Here is a 19,830-nt window from a genome sequence, read left to right as displayed (position 1 = left end):
CTACTACCTGTGTAACCTGGACATGCTGTATATGGCCAGTCCAGTCATAAGCACACACTATTATTATAGTTAGTACTGGTACTATTATTATTATTAGTAGTATGTCAAGATGTGTGTGTGTGATGCTCTCTTCACATCTACATGAACTTTGAGGTTCCTTTGAGGCGTCGGCACACAGCTCTTCTATTCTGAGAATTCTGCTCTGTGATATTTAAGCATCTCTGTTGGACACACAGACACTGACCACTCATGTCAGAGGTCATGTTTCCCCAAGCCAGTGGAAAGTGATGGACAGTGAAGAAGAAGAAGCAGAAGCAGCAGCAGAAGAAGAAACATAACCTGAAATGACCTGCTGGAACTGCACTATTGAAGTATGATGAAAATCAACAAATTTTCAACACTTTGAACATGAAAAAAAATCAGACACAGAAAATTCAAACTGAATAAATGTTTCCTCATATTTTTTTATTTGCTGCAAAATGGAATTTGATGTAATGTTCAAAATACTTGAGAAAATAGAAGAATTTGATGAAATAACTCTACCAGGAGTCTCCTTTAATCAGCAGTGTATCCCTGACCTGAGCTCGCTGAGATGATCAGCACTGGACCTGCCCTCAGTCTGCCCCTCACACACCACTGGGGTTAAACTTCACTATAACGCTGGACACAAGACTCAGAGCAGGTGGAAACCCAGCACAGGTCCAAATGACCACTGAGATCATTCAGATGGTTAGCAGGTTTATATAAAACTCTAAAGAAAAGGATAAGCTTAAAAGTGAAAATTACACACTCTCATTAATCAGAAACCTCAAAACAAAGATGCCATCTAGAGCAGGGACATGAGCAGAAGATTAGACAGAATGTAGGTCAGCACTGCTAGCAGCATCCTGAAGCTCGGTGGAGGAGCTGAGGAACCATCAGGAAGAAGATCTGACCTTCAGAAAGAGAAAAAAAACAATATTTAGAAGAAAGAAAGTAATGCTTCATTTTACTTTCCAGAACTGTTAATGTGAAATGCCTGAGCTCTCAAGCTGGTTCTAGCTTCTGGTTCTCTCTTCATCTCACCTGTGGAAGAAGGAGCAGTGATGATTGCTGAGAAAGCGTGAGTGATTTAAAGTGATTTCTCTGTACTCAGAACCTTCAACCTTCTGCACTGTGAAGACCTCAGCTGGAGAAATAAGACCCTCAAATTCCTCAATTTTACACGTGTTCTCCTCAACATTAACCACAGAACAGGAATTGATAATGAACAAGGAACCTTCATCTTCTAAAAATTCAGTTGCAGAGCTCTTTTTGAATGTGGGTTTGATGAACTTTCCGAATCGGACCTGGGTTCCTGGAACTGCTGTGTATATGTTACTAGTGCCATAGTACACAGTTCTACAGTTTTCAGGCTTCAGCAGTCTCAGAGAGTCTGTTAGGAGAAAGTGAAGAGACTTGAAGTTAAATTTCTCTCTGTAGGTCATGTTGTTGTTTCCTTTGCTATAAACTAAATCGTTGAACTTTTTTCTAAAAGTTGTCTTAGAATTCCCATAAGCCTGTAGAGCATCCGTGTGAAGAGGTGTTCCACCAGAAATCATCTTCCTGCATATTTTACTGTTTTTACTCCAGATTTCCTTAAACTGTTCCTCAGCAGCGAGTTCCTTCTGCAGCAAGTCGTCTTGAACAACCTTCAGCATTTTGTCTCGACAGTCTGAGAAGTCGTCGTCTACTGCATCAGGAGCCATGTCCAACATCTTCTCCTCCGCTTTCACCTGCACAATACAACAGAAAGCGATTAAAGCTGATGGATCAGACAGGGTGATGGACTGTAGGTCCTGATACAGAAGGTGCTCTTATTATGTCAGGAACAGCTGGACAGTTCCCTGCAAGGCCCAAAGAGGGCACTGGCAGGTGAACCTTGGAAGCCTGCTCCTTTGTGTGTATTTTGTGCCACGCCTTTCCCATTGTTCTCTATCACCTGTTTCCCATTTAACCTTAATGTTTAACCCTATAGATTCCTTGTGTACCTGTCTTTGTCGGTCATTGCTGAATGTTCTGTGTTTCATGTGCTATGTTCTGGTTAGAGTTATGTCCAGGGTTTTGTTTGTTTTAGTTAGTGCCATGTTGTGTCTATGTGATTAGGTTAGTCTTCCCCATGTCTGTATACGTCAATAAAGCGGTGCTTCTTTCAGTCCCGTGTATGGGTCTGTCTCCATGGTGTGTCAGCGCACACACCACCATGGAGGGCCGGGTTCGAGCTCCACACAGGGCAGGGGAACCCGAACATAACAGATTAGAAGAACCAGTGTATGAAGGTCCAGAGTAATTACATGTCTAAAGATATTCATGTAGAGAACCAAGTGAACCAGGAGCAAACCTGCAGGACCTACACTTTTAGAAATAAGGCTTCTTCAGCTTGACTGTTTCCTTAATAAATCAAAAATGTCAAATAGTTCTTACACAAAAACCTTCTTTCTCAGTGAGCTGAAGCTGCAGCCTCTTGGTGATATTTTCTACACCATCATACATTCACTAAACCCTGATTCCTGATGATGATAAAAATTCAGTGTACAGTAAACAGACAACAGATCTTTAAAAATTTGTGAAGTTTTGTGTATGTTTTATCGAGTCATGTATAAATGACCAGTCAGGTCAGAGGTCACTACTGTCAGATCTGCTGTTAAGGAAAATAAATCAACACCTACTGACCGATCACAAGCCAACAGAACTGTGTCATGAAGGAGGTGAATGAAAATAACAATCCTGTCATTCAAAATAAAGATCTCACATTGAGAGAGAGCAGAGCGATGAGGAAGAAGAGGAACACCTTCACCCTCGGAGCTTCCATCACACCGGCTCGCATCCTCACCTTTAACAAAGCAAACAGATTTCTGAACATGGAGCAGGTTTCATCATCACACACAGCAAGGACTTTCAGTCAGGACGGAACTACTGAGATGTAAACGCTACGGGTTTTAGGATGAAGTATCCAGATCGAGCCACAAGGGGGAGACAACAGACCTGTGGAGGGAGGAGCAAGTAAACTGAACATGCAGTTTAACCCTCAACTTTGTGATGTATGAAATATTTTCCAAATTTCTGATGAATATTTGGCCACATTTATGATCTTATCACGGTGCACAATAAGCTTCTGCTCCTGGTCAGTCGTGAAGTCCAAGCAGAGGTCTTCCAGTGTGCATGTGTGTGAAACAGAGTTAGTAGAGAAGGAGGAAGTCTGCGTCACTCATGCCTGTGGTGTAAATCAATAAAATATCAGGATGTGAAATTTCTTTCATTTTCTTGTCCAAAGCTACAGGCGTAACACCTCTAACATGGCTGTGTTTCTATCAGAAACAGATTATTTTTAACAGCTGAATGCATAAACATGTTAGAAATTATTGTTCTTATTAATCTAAAAGCATGTAGTGACCGTTACTGCTGAGGTTCTGATATGTCAGTGGTGTATAACTGACACGCAGGAGCACATGGAATCCACTGCATGCTGCTGCTTTAAAGAAATACAGCTAATGCATCAAGATCTAAAATAAATCTTTAATAAAAATATTCAACATTAAGCAAAAATAAACAGAACTTACCCAAGACGGTGAAAATAAGTCTATTACTTTCAGACCAAGTGAGGAGAACTGTGTCTGCTACGAGTGCTGAGAGTTTGAAAAGCAGGGTCTGATACACTGATGTAACACCACGTGATAGATGGGTGAGAGACCTGGCCAAGAGGACTAGCACAATCACACTAAACTGGTAGGAAATATCGAGCAACTTTTATATGAGGTCACTTTACAGGATGTGAAGAAACCGTGTTGATATCATTAAGGAGAAATAAAGCTTACCTCAGAGGCGAGTTCATCAGTTTGCTCTGAGTCTCAGGGAGAGAGAACATTTTGTTCTGCAGTATAACAGTGTGGCTCAGATCCATTCGCTTATATAATATTTGGCTGCATTTCTTTCACTTGTAGCAACTGCATCAGATCTGCTTCTGTGTCCCTCTGGATAAGACGCCTGCCAAATACTGTACATTAAAATGTAAGTCTGAGACACCGAAGCGCTGGTTTCTTCTTCTTCATCTTCTTCTTCTGCTGTTCCAGGTTTGTAGCTCAGCTTCTTTCAGTAGTTGTGTGTTTCAGGGGGTTCTCCCTTCAGGCTCCTCTTCAGGAGGTGAGATGATCCTCAGTTGGTTCAGTTCTGCTGATTGACTTGTTCAGTCTGAAATCTCCACTTTCCCCCTGATGAAGTCCTGTGTTTAGTCTCACTGGGGGACGGTTGTCGGTTTGGATGGTTGTCTTGCTGCATGATGAAGTTCCTCCTGATTAGATTGGATGCATTTCTCTGTAGATGATCAGATGGAGTGTTTCTGTAGACTTCTGAGACTTTTGTAGACTTCTCCATCATCAGTGAAGATCAGTGAGAATGCTCCAGAAGCAGCCTTGCAAGCCTGATCTTCTGAGTCTTCCTGCTGATGAAAGCTTTGTATCTTGTGGTGTGGTCTCTATATTTCTGTTCTTGAAGTCTTCTTCCAGCTGTGGATGGTGAGACCTTCACCCTGAACTGTGGAGGTTCTTGATGATGTCACTGGCTGTTGCTTCTGAGTTTTTCTTGTTTCTGTCATCAGCTGCTGTAGATTTTCTTGGTCATTCTGTTCAGTGTGTGTTGATCAGAATTCCAGTGGTTTCTTTCTTCTTCAGGACTTCACAGGTTGTTGGATCGTCTCTGCTCAGTGTTTCTGCAGTGGGTCTGATCCATTTTTCCTCTTTTCTCAGCTCCAACATCGCTTGTTTTTCTCCTGAAAACAGCTCTCTGATCTTCATGATGGTTTTTCCTTTCAATCAGCAAATGCAGTCTTCACAGCTGAACCTGAAGCCTCAAATCAGGAGATGTTCAGAGCCATTTATTGTTCAGTCTGATGAAACTGGGCAGCAGTAACACCTGTCAGTCACATGACCCAATATTTTTGATCATTTGAAAAACAGATAGGTTCAAACACAAGGTGTCTTGTTCTCAGGTCTCTCACACACTGTGTGTCTCTTTATTCATCTTCCGATGTCAAGCCTAAATGTCTCAAGTGTACAGCAGAAAATGTGTTATTTATTTAAGTGTCTTCTTATTAAAACCAAAACTCAGGGATTTTGATGTTGTTTCAGTTAAAGTGTTTTATTCACTCTTTGTTCATTATGGAGAGAGGAAGGGGGGTGGGAAGAAAGAGAGGGGGGATGGGGAGAGAGAGAGAGGGAGAGAGAGAGAGAGAGAGAGAGAGGAAATGGGGAGAAAGAGAGGGGGAATGGGTGGAGAGAGAGAGAGAGAGGGAGGAGGAATGAGGAGAGAGTGAGAGAGAGAGAGAGAGAGAGAGAGAGAGAGAGAGAGGAAATGTGGAGAAAGAGAGGGGGAATGGGTGGAGAGAGAGAGAGAGGGAGGAGGAATGAGGAGAGAGTGAGAGAGAGAGAGAGAGAGAGAGAGGAAATGTGGAGAAAGAGGGGGAATGGGGAGAGAGAGAGAGAGAGAGAGAGAGAGAGGGAGGAAATGGGGAGAAAGAGAGGGGGAATGGGTGGAGAGAGAGAGAGAGAGAGAGAGAGAGAGAGAGAGAGAGAGAGAGAGAGAGAAAATGGGGAGAAAGAGGGGGAATGGGGAGAGAGAGAGAGAGAGAGAGAGGAGGAAATGGGGAGAAAGAGGGGGGGAAGGGGTGGAGAGAGAGAGAGAGAGAGAGAGAGAGAGAGAGAGAGAGAGAAAATGGGGAGAAAGAGGGGGAATGGGGAGAGAGAGAGAGAGAGAGAGAGAGAGAGAGGAGGAATGAGGAGAGAGAGAGAGAGAGAGAGAGAGAGAGAGGAGGAATGAGGAGAGAGAGAGAGAGAGAGAGAGGGAGGAGGAATGAGGAGAGAGAGAGAGAGAGGAAATGTGGGGGGGGCACTTTGTGGACTAAAGCTAAAGTTGATTTAGCTTAAGCTCCACACTTCCACAGCTGAGCTCTTCACGGTTCAGGTTCTGGAATGTTCTGGAATGTTCATTACAGGAACCTAATAGAACCAAAGTAGTACAGATTTTAGTTAGACAGTCCAGATGGAATAAATGACAGAAATCTGAATTATATTCTGTCAGAGACAATCCCCTGTCCCAGGCACTCTCACATTCCTCTTTACTGCATAACATGTGGCAAAAACTTCATCTCAGGAGAGACAGTCTGAAGTCTGTGCTGCTGCTGGTTGTCACCAATCAGCACGAAGAGGTGGGGCTACACTCCTGTCAATCTTACTGCAGTCAGTTCAGAAAGCTCCGCCTCCTGCACTAGAGCGTACACAGGCAGTGTTTTGTGAAACAATGATCTGTGTTTATTTCAGTTCTTAAGCTTTAAGTTTTTATAAATTATACACTAAAATCTCTTTAAGTTTTCATTCAGAACATTTTAGTCATTCATTTATTTCTGGTCTATTCCTGGAACCCTGGACATCAGTCTGGTACCCGGAGGCCCGGCACTGTGAGAACCACGTCTCTTACCTGAGGAACGTCTTGTCAAAACTGCAGTACGGTCTGAAACCTCACTGTCTTACTTAATGCCTCTATTATTACATCATCTGCTTTAATTTCATAAAAAAGGTCTTTGATGATTCAGGCTTGTGATCAGTCTGTGTTGTGTTTAGTCAACAGTGGCTGACTGTTTCACTTCCTTCACACAGCTGGAAAGACGTAAGTGTTCTGTAAGACACATTACACACAACGTCATCGTCCTCTTCATTCCAGTCGTTCACTTTCTCTCAGCCTGGGTGGATTTAACCAGAACACAGACATGGCTCAGGCACTGCAGAGATGCCATTTATACACAGGAGCTGAATCAGACCCAGTAATCAAAAACTGAATATCAGACAGACCAGAAGAACAACAAGAGCTTATTAAATAAAATCAGGAAAACCCAAATCATCCAGAAGATCATAAAGATCAACCAGAAGATCATAAAGATCATTCAGAAGATCATCCAGAAGATCCATTTGTTTCTCAGTGACTTGAAAAAACATTTCACCTCCACAGGAAGTTCTCATGTGTGCAGTAAACAGCTTCTGAAGGAAGAAATGACGATGTGTTTTAGTGTAATTTCTTTAATTTGAATTTCAGAGACATGTCTCAATAGACAAAAGTTCTCAAACAAAACTTCTTTAAATGTTCTTTAAATGCAACTCAAATAACTCCTGGCCAGTTCCTTCCCTCTTTCCTTCTTCTCGGTCATACTTCCTGTCTTCTTACGTCAAAGAGTTAACTCATAATAAACTCATCAGGTTAGCAGTGTTTTCCAAATCTGTGACACAGCAGCGCTGAGATCTTTAGAACTGATGATTTATAGTAGAACTGTTCCATATACATGTTCCTGCTCTAACACAGCTCCTACTACAGCTGAGGACTGTGCTGTTAATGATACAAGAGAAGGATTTATTCCTTTACATCATCTGATTCTTATTTGTCATTATCTGAGACCGCGTCCTGTACTTCTTATCATGGATGAAATAAAATTGAGAGAGAATCAAGCTGAGAACCCATGAGAGGCAAGCTCTTCTAATCTCACTACTAATAAATTCATAGAAACGAACAGGTGAGTCCAGCCGTCTCGGTCAGCTGAGTCCACAAGCAGGCCAGCAGTGCCAGAAGAATAAGAGTCAGAGAGCTGGAGGATTCCACATCTGCGGCGTTCCTACAAAGAGACAGGAAACAGAGAGAAAGAGACTTTAGAAGAAACATCTAGAAACAACCTGGAAATCTCATCAAAAATAACAAAAGTACTGAATCTTATAGAAGACTGAAATTTATAGAGGTGATCATCTCACCTGTGGAAGAAGGAGCAGTGATGATTGCTGAGAAAGCGTGAGTGATTTAAAGTGATTTCTCTGTACTCAGAACCTTCAACCTTCTGCACTGTGAAGACCTCAGCTGGAGAAATAAGACCCTCAATTTCCTCACTTTTACACGTGTTCTCCTCAACATTAACCACAGAACAGGAATTGATAATGAACAAGGAACCTTCATCTTCTAAAAATTCAGTTGCAGAGCTCTTTTTGAATGTGGGTTTGATGAACTTTCCGAATCGGACCTGGGTTCCTGGAACTGCTGTGTATATGTTACTAGTGCCATAGTACACAGTTCTACAGTTTTCAGGCTTCAGCAGTCTCAGAGAGTCTGTTAGGAGAAAGTGCAGAGACTTGAAGTTAAATTTCTCTCTGTAGGTCATGTTGTTGTTTCCTTTGCTATAAACTAAATCGTTGAACTTTTTTCTAAAAGTTGTCTTAGAATTCCCATAAGCCTGTAGAGCATCCGTGTGAAGAGGTGTTCCACCAGAAATCATCTTCCTGCATATTTTACTGTTTTTACTCCAGATTTCCTTAAACTGTTCCTCAGCAGCGAGTTCCTTCTGCAGCAAGTCGTCTTGAACAACCTTCAGCATTTTGTCTCGACAGTCTGAGAAGTCGTCGTCTACTGCATCAGGAGCCATGTCCAACATCTTCTCCTCCGCTTTCACCTGCACAATACAACAGCAAATATATAACCTATATTTATATAACCTAGTAGATAACATCATAACCCAAACCCCGCCCAGTCCATTACATCATAACCCAAACCCCGCCTATATCCACTACATCATAACCCAAACCCCACATAATCAATTACATCATAACCCAAACTCCGCCTAATCCATTACATCATAACCCAAACCCCGCCTATATCCATTACATCTTAACCCAAACCCCGCCCAAACCATTACATCATAGCTCAAACCCCGCCCAGTCCATTACATCATAACCCAAACCCCGCCTAATCCATTAAATCATAACCCAAACTCTGCTTTATCCATTGCATCATAACCCTAACCCCACCCAATCCATTACATCATAAATGTACATATGTAATATTGTACATTTTTACATCTGAAGATTTATCCTGAATTACAACAGATCAGGAAATTCAAACTCACTTCCTGAAATTCAACATAGAATTTATAGAAATTCATCAGAATTCATGATCATTGTCTGCTGAAGTCTGTTAGATGGAAAGTGTGATATTTTAGTGAAATATTTAAATGCAGATTTCTCTAAAGCACAGGATCTGGTCCAGGTTAACGTGAGCTCAGGTGCTAATGAGCACGTCTGTATAAAACTGCTGTAGATTTCAGAATAAAAGTCTTAGTGTGTAAAGTGTCTGTACTGGAGACTGTGTGTAATAATGAGGTATAAAGAGCTCACAGTGTGGTGAAGTGCAGCGAGGACCAGCAGCAGAAACACACTCACTCCCTCGCATTCCACTCGCGCCATGCGTCCACTCGCCTGGACACAGGAAGTGAAAAAAATACAGCGTGAACACCCAGAAATCAGAGAAAATGTTGTGAACATGCAACACTTTTCCTTATACACATGATATGCTGAAACACTCAACACACACACACACACACATACACACACACACACACACACACACACAAAGTTTCGTATTAATGAATAAAAAGAAAATATGAGTAGAACAGAGTGGACTGGACACAGTGAGACAAACAGAAGGACAAATCTATAACATCTTATAGACACTCACCATGTTCAGGCTGTTCAGTTAAAGTCAAGACTGCAGTGCTCAGTGTGGTGCGTGTGTGTGTGTGTGTGTGTTTGTGTGTGTGTGTGTGTGTATGTATGTGTGCCCACCCTGCAGGAAGGAACGTGATGGAAAGCTCCCCCTTTATCAAAACTGGCAGCAGTGTAAATCCTGGCAGTGTCTTCCTCCCAAGTGAGAAAAAAATAACAGGAAACCTGAACAATCAGTGTTCTGCAGTAAGAGAGTAAGACAGCAGGAGAGTAAGACAGTAAGAGTAAGAGAGTAAGACAATAAGAATGTAAGACAGTAAGAAGGTAAGACAGTAAGAAAGTATGACAACAAGAGAGTAAGACAGTAAAAGAGTAAGACAGTAAGAGAGTAAGACAGTAAAAGAGTAAGACAGTAAGAGAGTAAGACAGTAAGAGAGTAAGACAGTGAGAGAGTAAGACAGTAAGAGAGTAAGACAGTAAGAGAGTAAGACAGTAAAAGAGTAAGACAGTAAGAGAGTAAGACAGTAAGAGAGTAAGACAGTGAGAGAGTAAGACAGTGAGAAAGACAAATGACTGAAGAACAAATAAAAAATAAAGTGCTGAAGTGAGACTACAGAGTAATAAACACAGTGTTATAGGAAAACACTATGAGGAAGTGAGTGTGTGTGTGTGTGTGTGTGATCCTTTAGGACCCTGGTGCTACAGAAAACACCACAGAGTTAAGGACTGAAAGTAAGCTGTCCTAGCCACGTAAATTCTATTCTATTCAATTCTATTTATTTTGTATAGCGCCTTTTACAATGAACATTGTCTCAAAGCAGCTTTACAAGAGAAAAGGAGAAAGGGGAAGGGAAAAGGAAAAAATGAAAATAAAAGAGAATAAAAGAATAAGAATAAATTATAAAATTAAATTATTAAACTATTTTATTTTATCCCTAATGAGAAGCGTGTGGCGACGGTGGCAAGGAAAAACTCCCTGTGATGATCTGAGGAAACCTTGAGAGGAACCAGGCTCAGAAGGGAACCTCATCCTCATTTGGGTGACACTAAACAGAAAATAATGTAACTGTAACTGATTAATGTCCTTTCTACAACAGAAATCAATGACCCATGAGGAGTAAAGTGCATGATGATAAAGAGAAAACACTACAGTACAGGACACATAACACAAATTACACAAAACAGCACTGACCAGTATACATTCTGTACGTTATACAAGACAATGTGCTAAAAAAGAGAAGTGTTAATAAAGAGGGTTCTTGTGAACATCTACACTTCTGTAATAGCAGCGAGAGAGAGGGATAGGGTGTATATTTCATCAAAACCGATTTTGACGGGTCTGACAGCCACGTCACGTCACATTGTCCCGCCCCTTTCAACCAATCAGAATCGTTCATGTCACATTGTCCCGCCCCTTTTCAACCAATCAGAAAAACGTATCCGTCACAATATCCCGCCCCCCTTTCATCCGATGAGGTTGTTTGATGGGGTGGGGTACATATTCCCTTAGTCATCAGATTCTTAATCACACACACACACACACGTGCACAAACCGTCAGTACATGACACACACACACATACACACACACACACGTGCACAAACCGTCAGTACATGACACACACACACATACACACACACACACGTGCACAAACCGTCAGTACATGACACACACACACATACACACACACGTGCACAAACCGTCAGTACATGACACACACACACACACACACACACACACGTGCACAAACCGTCAGTACATGACACACACACACATACACACACACACACGTGCACAAACCGTCAGTACATGACACACACACACATACACACACACACGTGCACAAACCGTCAGTACATGACACACACACACACACACACACGTGCACAAACCGTCAGTACATGACACACACACACATACACACGTGCACAAACCGTCAGTACATGACACACACACACACACACATACACACACACACATACACACACACACACGTGCACAAACGGTCAGTACATGACACACACACACATACACACACACACACGTGCACAAACCGTCATTACATGACACACACACACATACACACACACGTGCACAAACCGTCAGTACATGACACACACACACAAACACACACACACGTGCACAAACCGTCAGTACATGACACACACACACACACACACACACGTGCACAAACCGTCAGTACGACACACACACACAAACACACACACACGTGCACAAACCGTCAGTACATGACACACAAACACATACACACACACACACACACACGTGCACAAACCGTCAGTACATGACACACACACACATACACACACACACGTGCACAAACCGTCAGTACATGACACACACACACATACACACACACACGTGCACAAACCGTCAGTACACGACACACACACATATACACACACACGTGCACAAACCGTCAGTACATGACACACACACACATACACACACACGTGCACAAACCGTCAGTACATGACACACACACACATACACACACACGTGCACAAACCGTCAGTACATGACACACACACACATACACACACACGTGCACAAACCGTCAGTACATGACACACACACATATACACACACACGTGCACAAACCGTCAGTACATGACACACACAAACACATACACACACACGTGCACAAACCGTCAGTACATGACACACACACACATACACACACACGTGCACAAACCGTCAGTACATGACACACAAACACATACACACACACACACACGTGCACAAACCGTCAGTACATGACACACACACACACACACACACGTGCACAAACCGTCAGTACATGACACACACACACATACACACACACGTGCACAAACCGTCAGTACATGACACACAAACACATACACACACACACACACGTGCACAAACCGTCAGTACATGACACACACACACATACACACACACGTGCACAAACCGTCAGTACATGACACACAAACACATACACACACACACACACGTGCACAAACCGTCAGTACATGACACACAAACACATACACACACACACACACGTGCACAAACCGTCAGTACATGACACACAAACACATACACACACACACACACACACGTGCACAAACCGTCAGTACATGACACACACACACATACACACACACGTGCACAAACCGTCAGTACATGACACACACACATATACACACACACACGTGCACAAACCGTCAGTACATGACACACACACACATACACACACACGTGCACAAACCGTCAGTACATGACACACACACACATACACACACACGTGCACAAACCGTCAGTACATGACACACAAACACATACACACACACACACACACGTGCACAAACCGTCAGTACATGACACACACACACACACACACACACACGTGCACAAACCGTCAGTACATGACACACACACACACATACACACACACACACGTGCACAAACCGTCAGTACATGACACACACACACACACACACACGTGCACAAACCGTCAGTACACGACACACACACACATACACACACACACACACACACACGTGCACAAACCGTCAGTACATGACACACACACACACACACACACACGTGCACAAACCGTCAGTACACGACACACCCACACACACACACACACGTGCACAAACCGTCAGTACATGACACACACACACATACACACACACGTGCACAAACCGTCAGTACATGACACACACACACATACACACACACGTGCACAAACCGTCAGTACATGACACACACACATATACACACACACGTGCACAAACCGTCAGTACATGACACACACACACACACACACACACGTGCACAAACCGTCAGTACATGACACACACACACATACACACGTGCACAAACCGTCAGTACATGACACACACACACATACACACACACGTGCACAAACCGTCAGTACATGACACACACACACACACATACACACGTGCACAAACCGTCAGTACATGACACACACACACATACACACACACGTGCACAAACCGTCAGTACATGACACACACACACATACACACACACGTGCACAAACCGTCAGTACATGACACACACACACATACACACGTGCACAAACCCAATGTTTATAAAAATAAAGTTTAATTTGTTTTTAGTCTATTGATTATTTGAATTTATTATTTTTTAAAAATGTTTATAAAATAAGTTTAATTTGTTTTTAGTCTATTGATTATTTGAAATTATTATTTAAAAATGTTTATAAAAATAAAGTTTAATTTGTTTTTAGTCTATTGATTATTTGAAATTATTATTTAAAAAATGTTTTATAAATCGTTGGGTCTCCCTGAACATGACACACACACACACACACACATACACACACATACACATGCACAAACCGTCAGTACGTGACACACCTACGTACATAAGCATGTGTTTTCTACTGATGACATATTGAATAAGTTTATGTCCAGAATATTCCTTTAGTCAGCGCAGAGGTGGTCAGTAACGAAGTACATTTACTTGAGTACTGTACTTAAGTACACTTTTTGAGTATCTGTACTTTACTTGAGTATTATTTTTTCTGGATACTTTTTACTTTAACTTCACTACATTTGAAAGACAAATACTCTACTTTTACTCCACTACATTTCTGTCAGTGTCATTGAGTAGAAAGTAGTTACATTAATCATAGGATGATTTTTTTCACTCTTGTAGCGTCACGTGTTGTAAAGTTCAGTGGTTTTCCATCATTTTTTTAACTCAGTTGCTCAATTGATCAATTTCTGACAAAATGGATGAAGATGGATGTAGTGCAGTAAGTAATGAACAGTATAAATTATGTGTGTGTGTGTTTGTGTCCACACAGTCAAGAGAGAGTGTGTGTATCTGTGTGTGAGAGACAGAGAGTTAGTATACAGTTCAGTCCTGAGTGAGAGTGTGTGTGTGTGTGTGAGAGTGTAGAACAGTTCAGTCCTGAGTGAGAGTGTGTGTGAGAGAGTGTAGAACAGTTCAGTCCTGAGTGAGAGTGTGTGTGTGTGTGTGAGAGTGTAGAACAGTTCAGTCCCGGGTGTTGAGGAATCTGATGGCTTGAGGAAAGAAACTGTTACACAGTCTGGTTGTGAGGCCCGAATGCTCCGGTACCTCTTTCCAGATGGCAGGAGGGTGAAGAGTGTGTGTGAGGGGTGTGTGGGGTGTGTAAGAGTGTGTGTGAGGGGTGTGTGGGGTGTGTAAGAGTGTGTGTGAGGGGTGTGTGGGGTGTGTAAGAGTGTGTGTGAGGGGTGTGTGGGGTCGTCCACAATGCTGTTAGCTTTGCGGATGCAGTGTGTGGTGTAAATGTCCGTGATAGAGGGGAGAGAGACTCCGATGATCTTCTCAGCTGTCCTCACTATCCCCTGAAGGGTCTTGTGATCTGAGACGGTCCAGTTCCCAAACCAGGCAGTGATGCAGCTGCTCAGGACGCTCTCCATGGTCCCTCTGTAGAACACAGTCAGGATGGGGGAAGGGAGATGGGCTTTACTCAGCCTCCTCAGGAAGTAGAGGCGCTGCTGGGCTTTCTTGGTGATGGAGCTGGTGTTGAGTGACCAGGTGAAGTTCTCCGCCAGATGGACACCAAGGAATTTGATGCTCTTGACGATCTCCACAGAGGAGCCATCGATGGACAGCGGAGAATGGTCACACTGTGCTCTCCTGAAGTCAACAACCATCTCTTTGGTCTTGTCGACGTTCAGGGAGAGGTTGTTGGCTCTGCACCAGGCTGTTAGATGTTGCACCTCCTCTCTGTATGCTGACTCGTCGTTCTTGCTGATGAGATCCACCACGGTCGTGTCATCAGCGAACTTGATGATGTGGTTGGAGCTGTGCATTGCTGCACAGTCGTGAGTCAGCAGAGTGAACAGCAATGGACTGAGCACACAGCCCTGAGGTGCTCCAGTGCTCAGTGTGGTGGTGCTGGAGATACTGCTCCCGATCCGGACTGACTGAGGTCTCCCAGTCAGGAAATCCAGGATCCAGTTGCAGAGAGAGGTGTTCAGGCCCAGGAGACTCAGCTTCTTAATCAGCTGCTGAGGGATGATTGTGTTGAATGCTGAACTGAAATCTATGAACAGCATTCGAACGTAGGAGTCTTTGCAGTCCAGGTGTGTGAGGGCCAGATGCAGGGTTGTGGTGATGGCGTCTTCCGTGGAACGGTTAGGACGATACGCAAACTGCAAGGGGTCCAGCAAGGGTGGTAGCTGTGACTTGATGTGCCTCATGACGAGCCTCTCGAAGCATTTCATCACGATTGGTGTGAGTGCAACGGGACGGTAGTCATTGAGGCAGGAAACCGTGGACTTCTTTGGCACAGGGACAATGGTCGTTGTCTTGAGGCACGTAGGGATGATGGAGCTGCTCAGCGAGATGTTGAAGATGTCAGTGAAGACATTTGCTAGCTGCTCCACACACTCCCTGAGAACTCTGCCAGGAATGTTGTCTGGTCCAGCGGACTTCCGTAGGTTAACTCTGTATAGAGTTCTCCTCACGTCAGCCGTGGTGAGACAGAGCACTGGGTCATTAGGAGGAGGGATGGTCTTCCTCACTGTTGTGTTGTTCTGTGCCTCAAACCGAGCGTAGAAGTTGTTCAGCGCATCTGGAAGGGAGGCGTCACTGTCACAGGCAGGTGAAGTTGTCCTGTAGCTGGTGATCGCCTGAATGCCCTGCCACATGCGCCGGGAGTCTCTGCTGTTCTGGAAGTGGCCGTGGATTCTCTGGGCGTGTGCACGCTTCGCCTCTCTGATGGCTCGGGACAGTTTGGCCCTTGCTGTTTTTAAGGCCGCCCTGTCCCCCGATCTGAAGGCAGAGTCTCTCGATTTCAGGAGAGCACGCACTTTCGTAGTCATCCACGGCTTCTGGTTGGAGCGTGTTGTGATGGTCTTGGAGACAGTCACATCATCGATGCATTTCCCGATGTAGCTGGTCACTGATGCCGTGTACTCCTCCAAGTCAATAGAGTCACTGTTGGTTGCAGCCTCCCTAAACATGTCCCAGTCAGTGCACTCAAAACAGTCCTGAAGAGCAGAGATGGCTCCTGCTGGCCAGGTCTTAACCTGTTCCAGAACCGGTTTAGAGCGTCTGACGAGAGGTCTGTATGCTGGAATCAACATAACAGAGATGTGGTCTGAGTAGCCGAGGTGGGGGCGGGGATCCGCACGATACGCGCCGGGAATGTTTGAATAAACAACATCCAGCGTGTTCGCCCCTCTCGTAGCAAAGTCCACATACTGATGGAATTTAGGGAGCACTGTTCTGAGATTTGCATGATTGAAATCTCCGGCGATGATAAACAGTCCGTCGGGGTGAGCATTTTGCAGCTCGCTAATAGCTCCGTACAGCTCACACAGAGCCTCTTTAGCATTAGCGCTGGGTGGAATGTACACTCCGATAACGAGAGTAGTGGTGAATTCCCGGGGTAAATAAAAAGGTCTGCATCTAACAGTCACAAACTCCACTACCGATGAGCAGTAGTTAGACACAAGCACAGAGTCCTTACACCATGCCGTGTTGACACACACACCGCCACCGCGAGTCTTACCGCACAGAGCTGCATTCCTGTCGGCACGAAACACGGTTAGTCCGGCTAGCTGAATGGCGTGAATGATGAAGGGCGTATCAGCGCGCTCTGCTCGGATTGAAGTTTGGCAAGCAGCTCATTAGCCTTCTGTTTTCGCGCCTCGCTGCTGTACTTTGAGAAAGCTGCAGAATGTTTAGTTTCATAATGACGACGGATATTGTACTCTTTTAAAACAGCAACAGATTGTTTGCAAACTAAACATACTGCCTTTAATTTGACTTCAGAGAATAAAAACTCCTCTTGCCAAACTTTTTTAAAATTTCTCGTCTGTGTGCCACCACCTTGATTTCTCCATTACTGCGTGTGTTAATTCACTGTCATTGATTGACGCCGAGCAAAGCGTGCTGCACAGCACCTTTAATTGCACATGTACATAAAAAAAATCAGATTCATTTACATTTAATTTAAACATTTAATTTCAGTTTACTCTTTTGTAGCTCAACAATAAAACAAACGAAAATGTTATGTTAAATTAAAAATGACGATCTGTGTCAAAGGTATCCCCCCTCCCTCTTCCTCTCCCTCTCCCTCTCTTCTCGGATGGTATGGCGGGCCAAATCAAAGGTTACCACGGGCCAAGTTTGGCCCACAGGCCCTAGTTTGGGCATCTCTGCTCTAGAAGCATTTCATCATTGGTGTGAGTGCGACGGGACGATAGTCATTGAGACAGGAAGAGACTATAGACTTCTTTGGCACAGGGATGATAGTCATTGTCTTGAAGCACGTTGGGATGAAGGAGCTGCTCAGCGAGATGTTGAAGATGTCAGTGAAGACATCTGCTAGCTGCTCTGCACACTCCCTGAGCACTCTGCCAGGAATGTTGTCTGGTCCAGCAGACTTCCATGGGTTAACTCTGCATAGAGTTCTCCTCACGTCAGCCGTGGTGAGACAGAGCACCAGATCGTTAGGAGGAAGGATGATCTTCCTCACTGTTGTGTTGTTCTGTACCTCAAACCAAGCGTAGAAGTCATTCAGTCATTCATGTGTGTGTGTGTGTGGAATTCAATTCAATTCAATTCAATTTATTTTGTATAGCGCCTTTTACAATGAACATTGTCTCAAAGCAGCTTTACAAAAGAAGAAAACAGAGAAAGGGGAGGGGAAAATGAAAAATAATAATAAAAAATAAAAAATAACTAATTAACTAGAAATAAGAATAAATTATTCAGTTCTATAATTAGACTATTTTATCCCTAATGAGCAAGCCTGTGGCAAGGAAAAACTCCCTGGGATGGAAAGGAAGAAACCTTGAGAGGAACCAGGCTCAGAAGGGAACCCATCCTCATTTCTGGTGACACTAAACAGTAAATAATGTAACTGTAGCTGATTAATATCCCTTCTACAACAGAAATCAATGACCCATGAGGAACTATTAGGTCAGTGTAGTTTCTAAGGTCATTATAAACACTAGTTCTTTGCTGTCACGGGCTGACAGATGAAATGGCAGATCTGTGATGGTGTGAAAGTCCCCAAGTGTCTCTGTCCATGGCTGTCTCCTGGTCCACACAGATCCATCCACAGCATCAGTGGGCACCATCAGTGGGCGAGACTCTGACCAGGGGTAGGGCAGTGGTCACACTGGAAACTGGCAAACACTGGGAGCTCAGGAGTGGGGTGTATAGCTCCACAGAGAAAGACAGAGAGAGAAAGAGAAAGATATTAAGTTTCTGATCATGTGATGCTTAAAGACAATGTAGAATTATGTGTAAAGTGCAGGCAGGGACTCCGGCAAGACTAGCTATGACATCATAACTAAAAGGGAGAAGCAGAAGGTCACAGACATGAAGGATTCCCGGGACATAAAGCATCCAACCACTCCACAGTCAGCAAACCTGAGTGACCATGTGAGGGTGGTAAGATGACAGCATCCAACACATCCCAGTCACCAAACACTCTATGACCATGAACCTTCCAGATCTGCTCCTTTACCTAAGAAAACTATACATTAAAAGCTCGACTAAACAAATGTGTCTTCAGCCTAGACTTAAACACTGAGACTGTGTCTGAATCCCCAACACTAATTGGAAGGCTGTTCCATAACTTTGGGGCTTTGAAAGAGAAAGCTCCGCCCCCTGCTGTAGCCTTTGCTACTTGAGGTACTACCAAGTAACCAGCACCCTTTGATCGGAGTAGGCGTGGCGGATCATAAAAGACTAAAAGATCGCTCAGGTACTGTGGCGCGAGACCATTTAGTGCTTTACAGGTTAGTAACAGGATTTTATAATCAATGCAAAATCTGACTATCTTCTGGTTCTGGTTAGGACTCTAGCTGCTGCATTCTGGACTAACTGGAGCTTGTTCCTGCTCCTACTGGAACATCCAGACAGTAAGACATTACAATAATCCAACCTAGAGGTAACAAAAGCATGAACTAATTTTTCTGCATCATGAAGTGACATCATATTTCTTATCTTAGCAATATTCCTAAGATGGAAGAAGGCTACTCTAGTGATATTATCTACATGAGCTTCAAACCAAAGACCAGAGTCAATAATCACACCAAGATCTTTTACTGCTGGACAAGATGAAACCAAAAGACCATCCACCATTACTCTGTAATCAGAAAGCTCACTTCTAGCTGCCTGTGGTCCTAGTACAAGCACCTCTGTCTTGTCCGAATTAAGCAGGAGGAAGTTAGAGGCCATCCAATGTCTAATGTCCTTTACACATTCTTCTATCTTAATAAGCTGGTGTCTCT

General features: G+C 43.7%; 3 protein-coding genes across 6 annotated transcripts in view; 1 reads left to right on the top strand and 2 right to left on the bottom strand.

Annotated features, from left to right (window-relative positions):
• Window positions 1-448: 448 nt before the first annotated feature.
• LOC131349068 (T-cell ecto-ADP-ribosyltransferase 1-like) lies at window positions 449-3,967 on the bottom strand. Of its 2 annotated transcripts, XM_058384416.1 has the most exons (5): window positions 3,834-3,851; window positions 3,579-3,709; window positions 2,771-2,851; window positions 1,066-1,754; window positions 449-935 (listed from the first exon to the last, which is right to left on the bottom strand). In XM_058384416.1, exons 3-5 carry the CDS (start codon window positions 2,843-2,845, stop codon window positions 827-829), a joined length of 873 nt encoding a protein of 290 aa, XP_058240399.1. In that variant the 5' UTR covers window positions 2,846-2,851; window positions 3,579-3,709; window positions 3,834-3,851; the 3' UTR covers window positions 449-826. The 2 variants fall into 2 exon arrangements, with proteins under 2 accessions (XP_058240399.1, XP_058240400.1); XM_058384417.1 differs by lacking the exon at window positions 3,579-3,709 and having other exon boundaries at window positions 3,834-3,967.
• LOC131349055 (tripartite motif-containing protein 16-like) overlaps window positions 3,887-19,830 on the top strand; it is a 22,300-nt gene continuing 6,356 nt past the window's right edge. Inside the window, exons 1-3 of one of the 3 annotated variants that reach the window (XM_058384391.1) lie at window positions 16,050-19,301; window positions 19,394-19,458; window positions 19,549-19,687. The gene's annotated coding sequence lies outside the window, so the exon portion shown is untranslated. Of the gene's footprint in view, window positions 4,089-16,049; window positions 19,302-19,393; window positions 19,459-19,548; window positions 19,688-19,830 lie in introns of those variants that run through there. The other 2 variants (XM_058384392.1, XM_058384390.1) reach the window with 2 other exon arrangements.
• Window positions 7,073-9,713, bottom strand: LOC131349067 (T-cell ecto-ADP-ribosyltransferase 1-like). The gene is made up of 4 exons (XM_058384415.1): window positions 9,553-9,713; window positions 9,213-9,293; window positions 7,803-8,491; window positions 7,073-7,669 (listed from the first exon to the last, which is right to left on the bottom strand). Exons 1-4 carry the CDS (start codon window positions 9,553-9,555, stop codon window positions 7,555-7,557), a joined length of 888 nt encoding a protein of 295 aa, XP_058240398.1. The 5' UTR covers window positions 9,556-9,713; the 3' UTR covers window positions 7,073-7,554.

The sequence above is a fragment of the Hemibagrus wyckioides genome, linkage group LG29 (assembly GCF_019097595.1).
Source record: "Hemibagrus wyckioides isolate EC202008001 linkage group LG29, SWU_Hwy_1.0, whole genome shotgun sequence".
Taxonomy (NCBI): Eukaryota; Metazoa; Chordata; class Actinopteri; order Siluriformes; family Bagridae; genus Hemibagrus; species Hemibagrus wyckioides.
This window is presented reverse-complemented; position numbering and strand designations above follow the sequence as displayed.

What these genes read in the sequence shown, in the direction of transcription:
- LOC131349068 (XM_058384417.1), bottom strand. Translation starts at nt 2,845, where the DNA reads ATGCGAGCCGGTGTGATGGAAGCTCCGAGGGTGAAGGTGTTCCTCTTC. An exon ending in TCGCTCTGCTCTCTCTCAAT is followed by an intron (nt 1,755 to 2,770) that starts GTGAGATCTTTA and finishes TGTATTGTGCAG; the next exon opens with GTGAAAGCGGAGGAGAAGAT. An exon ending in CACTGCTCCTTCTTCCACAG is followed by an intron (nt 936 to 1,065) that starts GTGAGATGAAGA and finishes CTCTTTCTGAAG; the next exon opens with GTCAGATCTTCTTCCTGATG.
- LOC131349067 (XM_058384415.1), bottom strand. An exon ending in TCGCTGCACTTCACCACACT is followed by an intron (nt 8,492 to 9,212) that starts GTGAGCTCTTTA and finishes TGTATTGTGCAG; the next exon opens with GTGAAAGCGGAGGAGAAGAT. An exon ending in CACTGCTCCTTCTTCCACAG is followed by an intron (nt 7,670 to 7,802) that starts GTGAGATGATCA and finishes GTCTCTTTGTAG; the next exon opens with GAACGCCGCAGATGTGGAAT.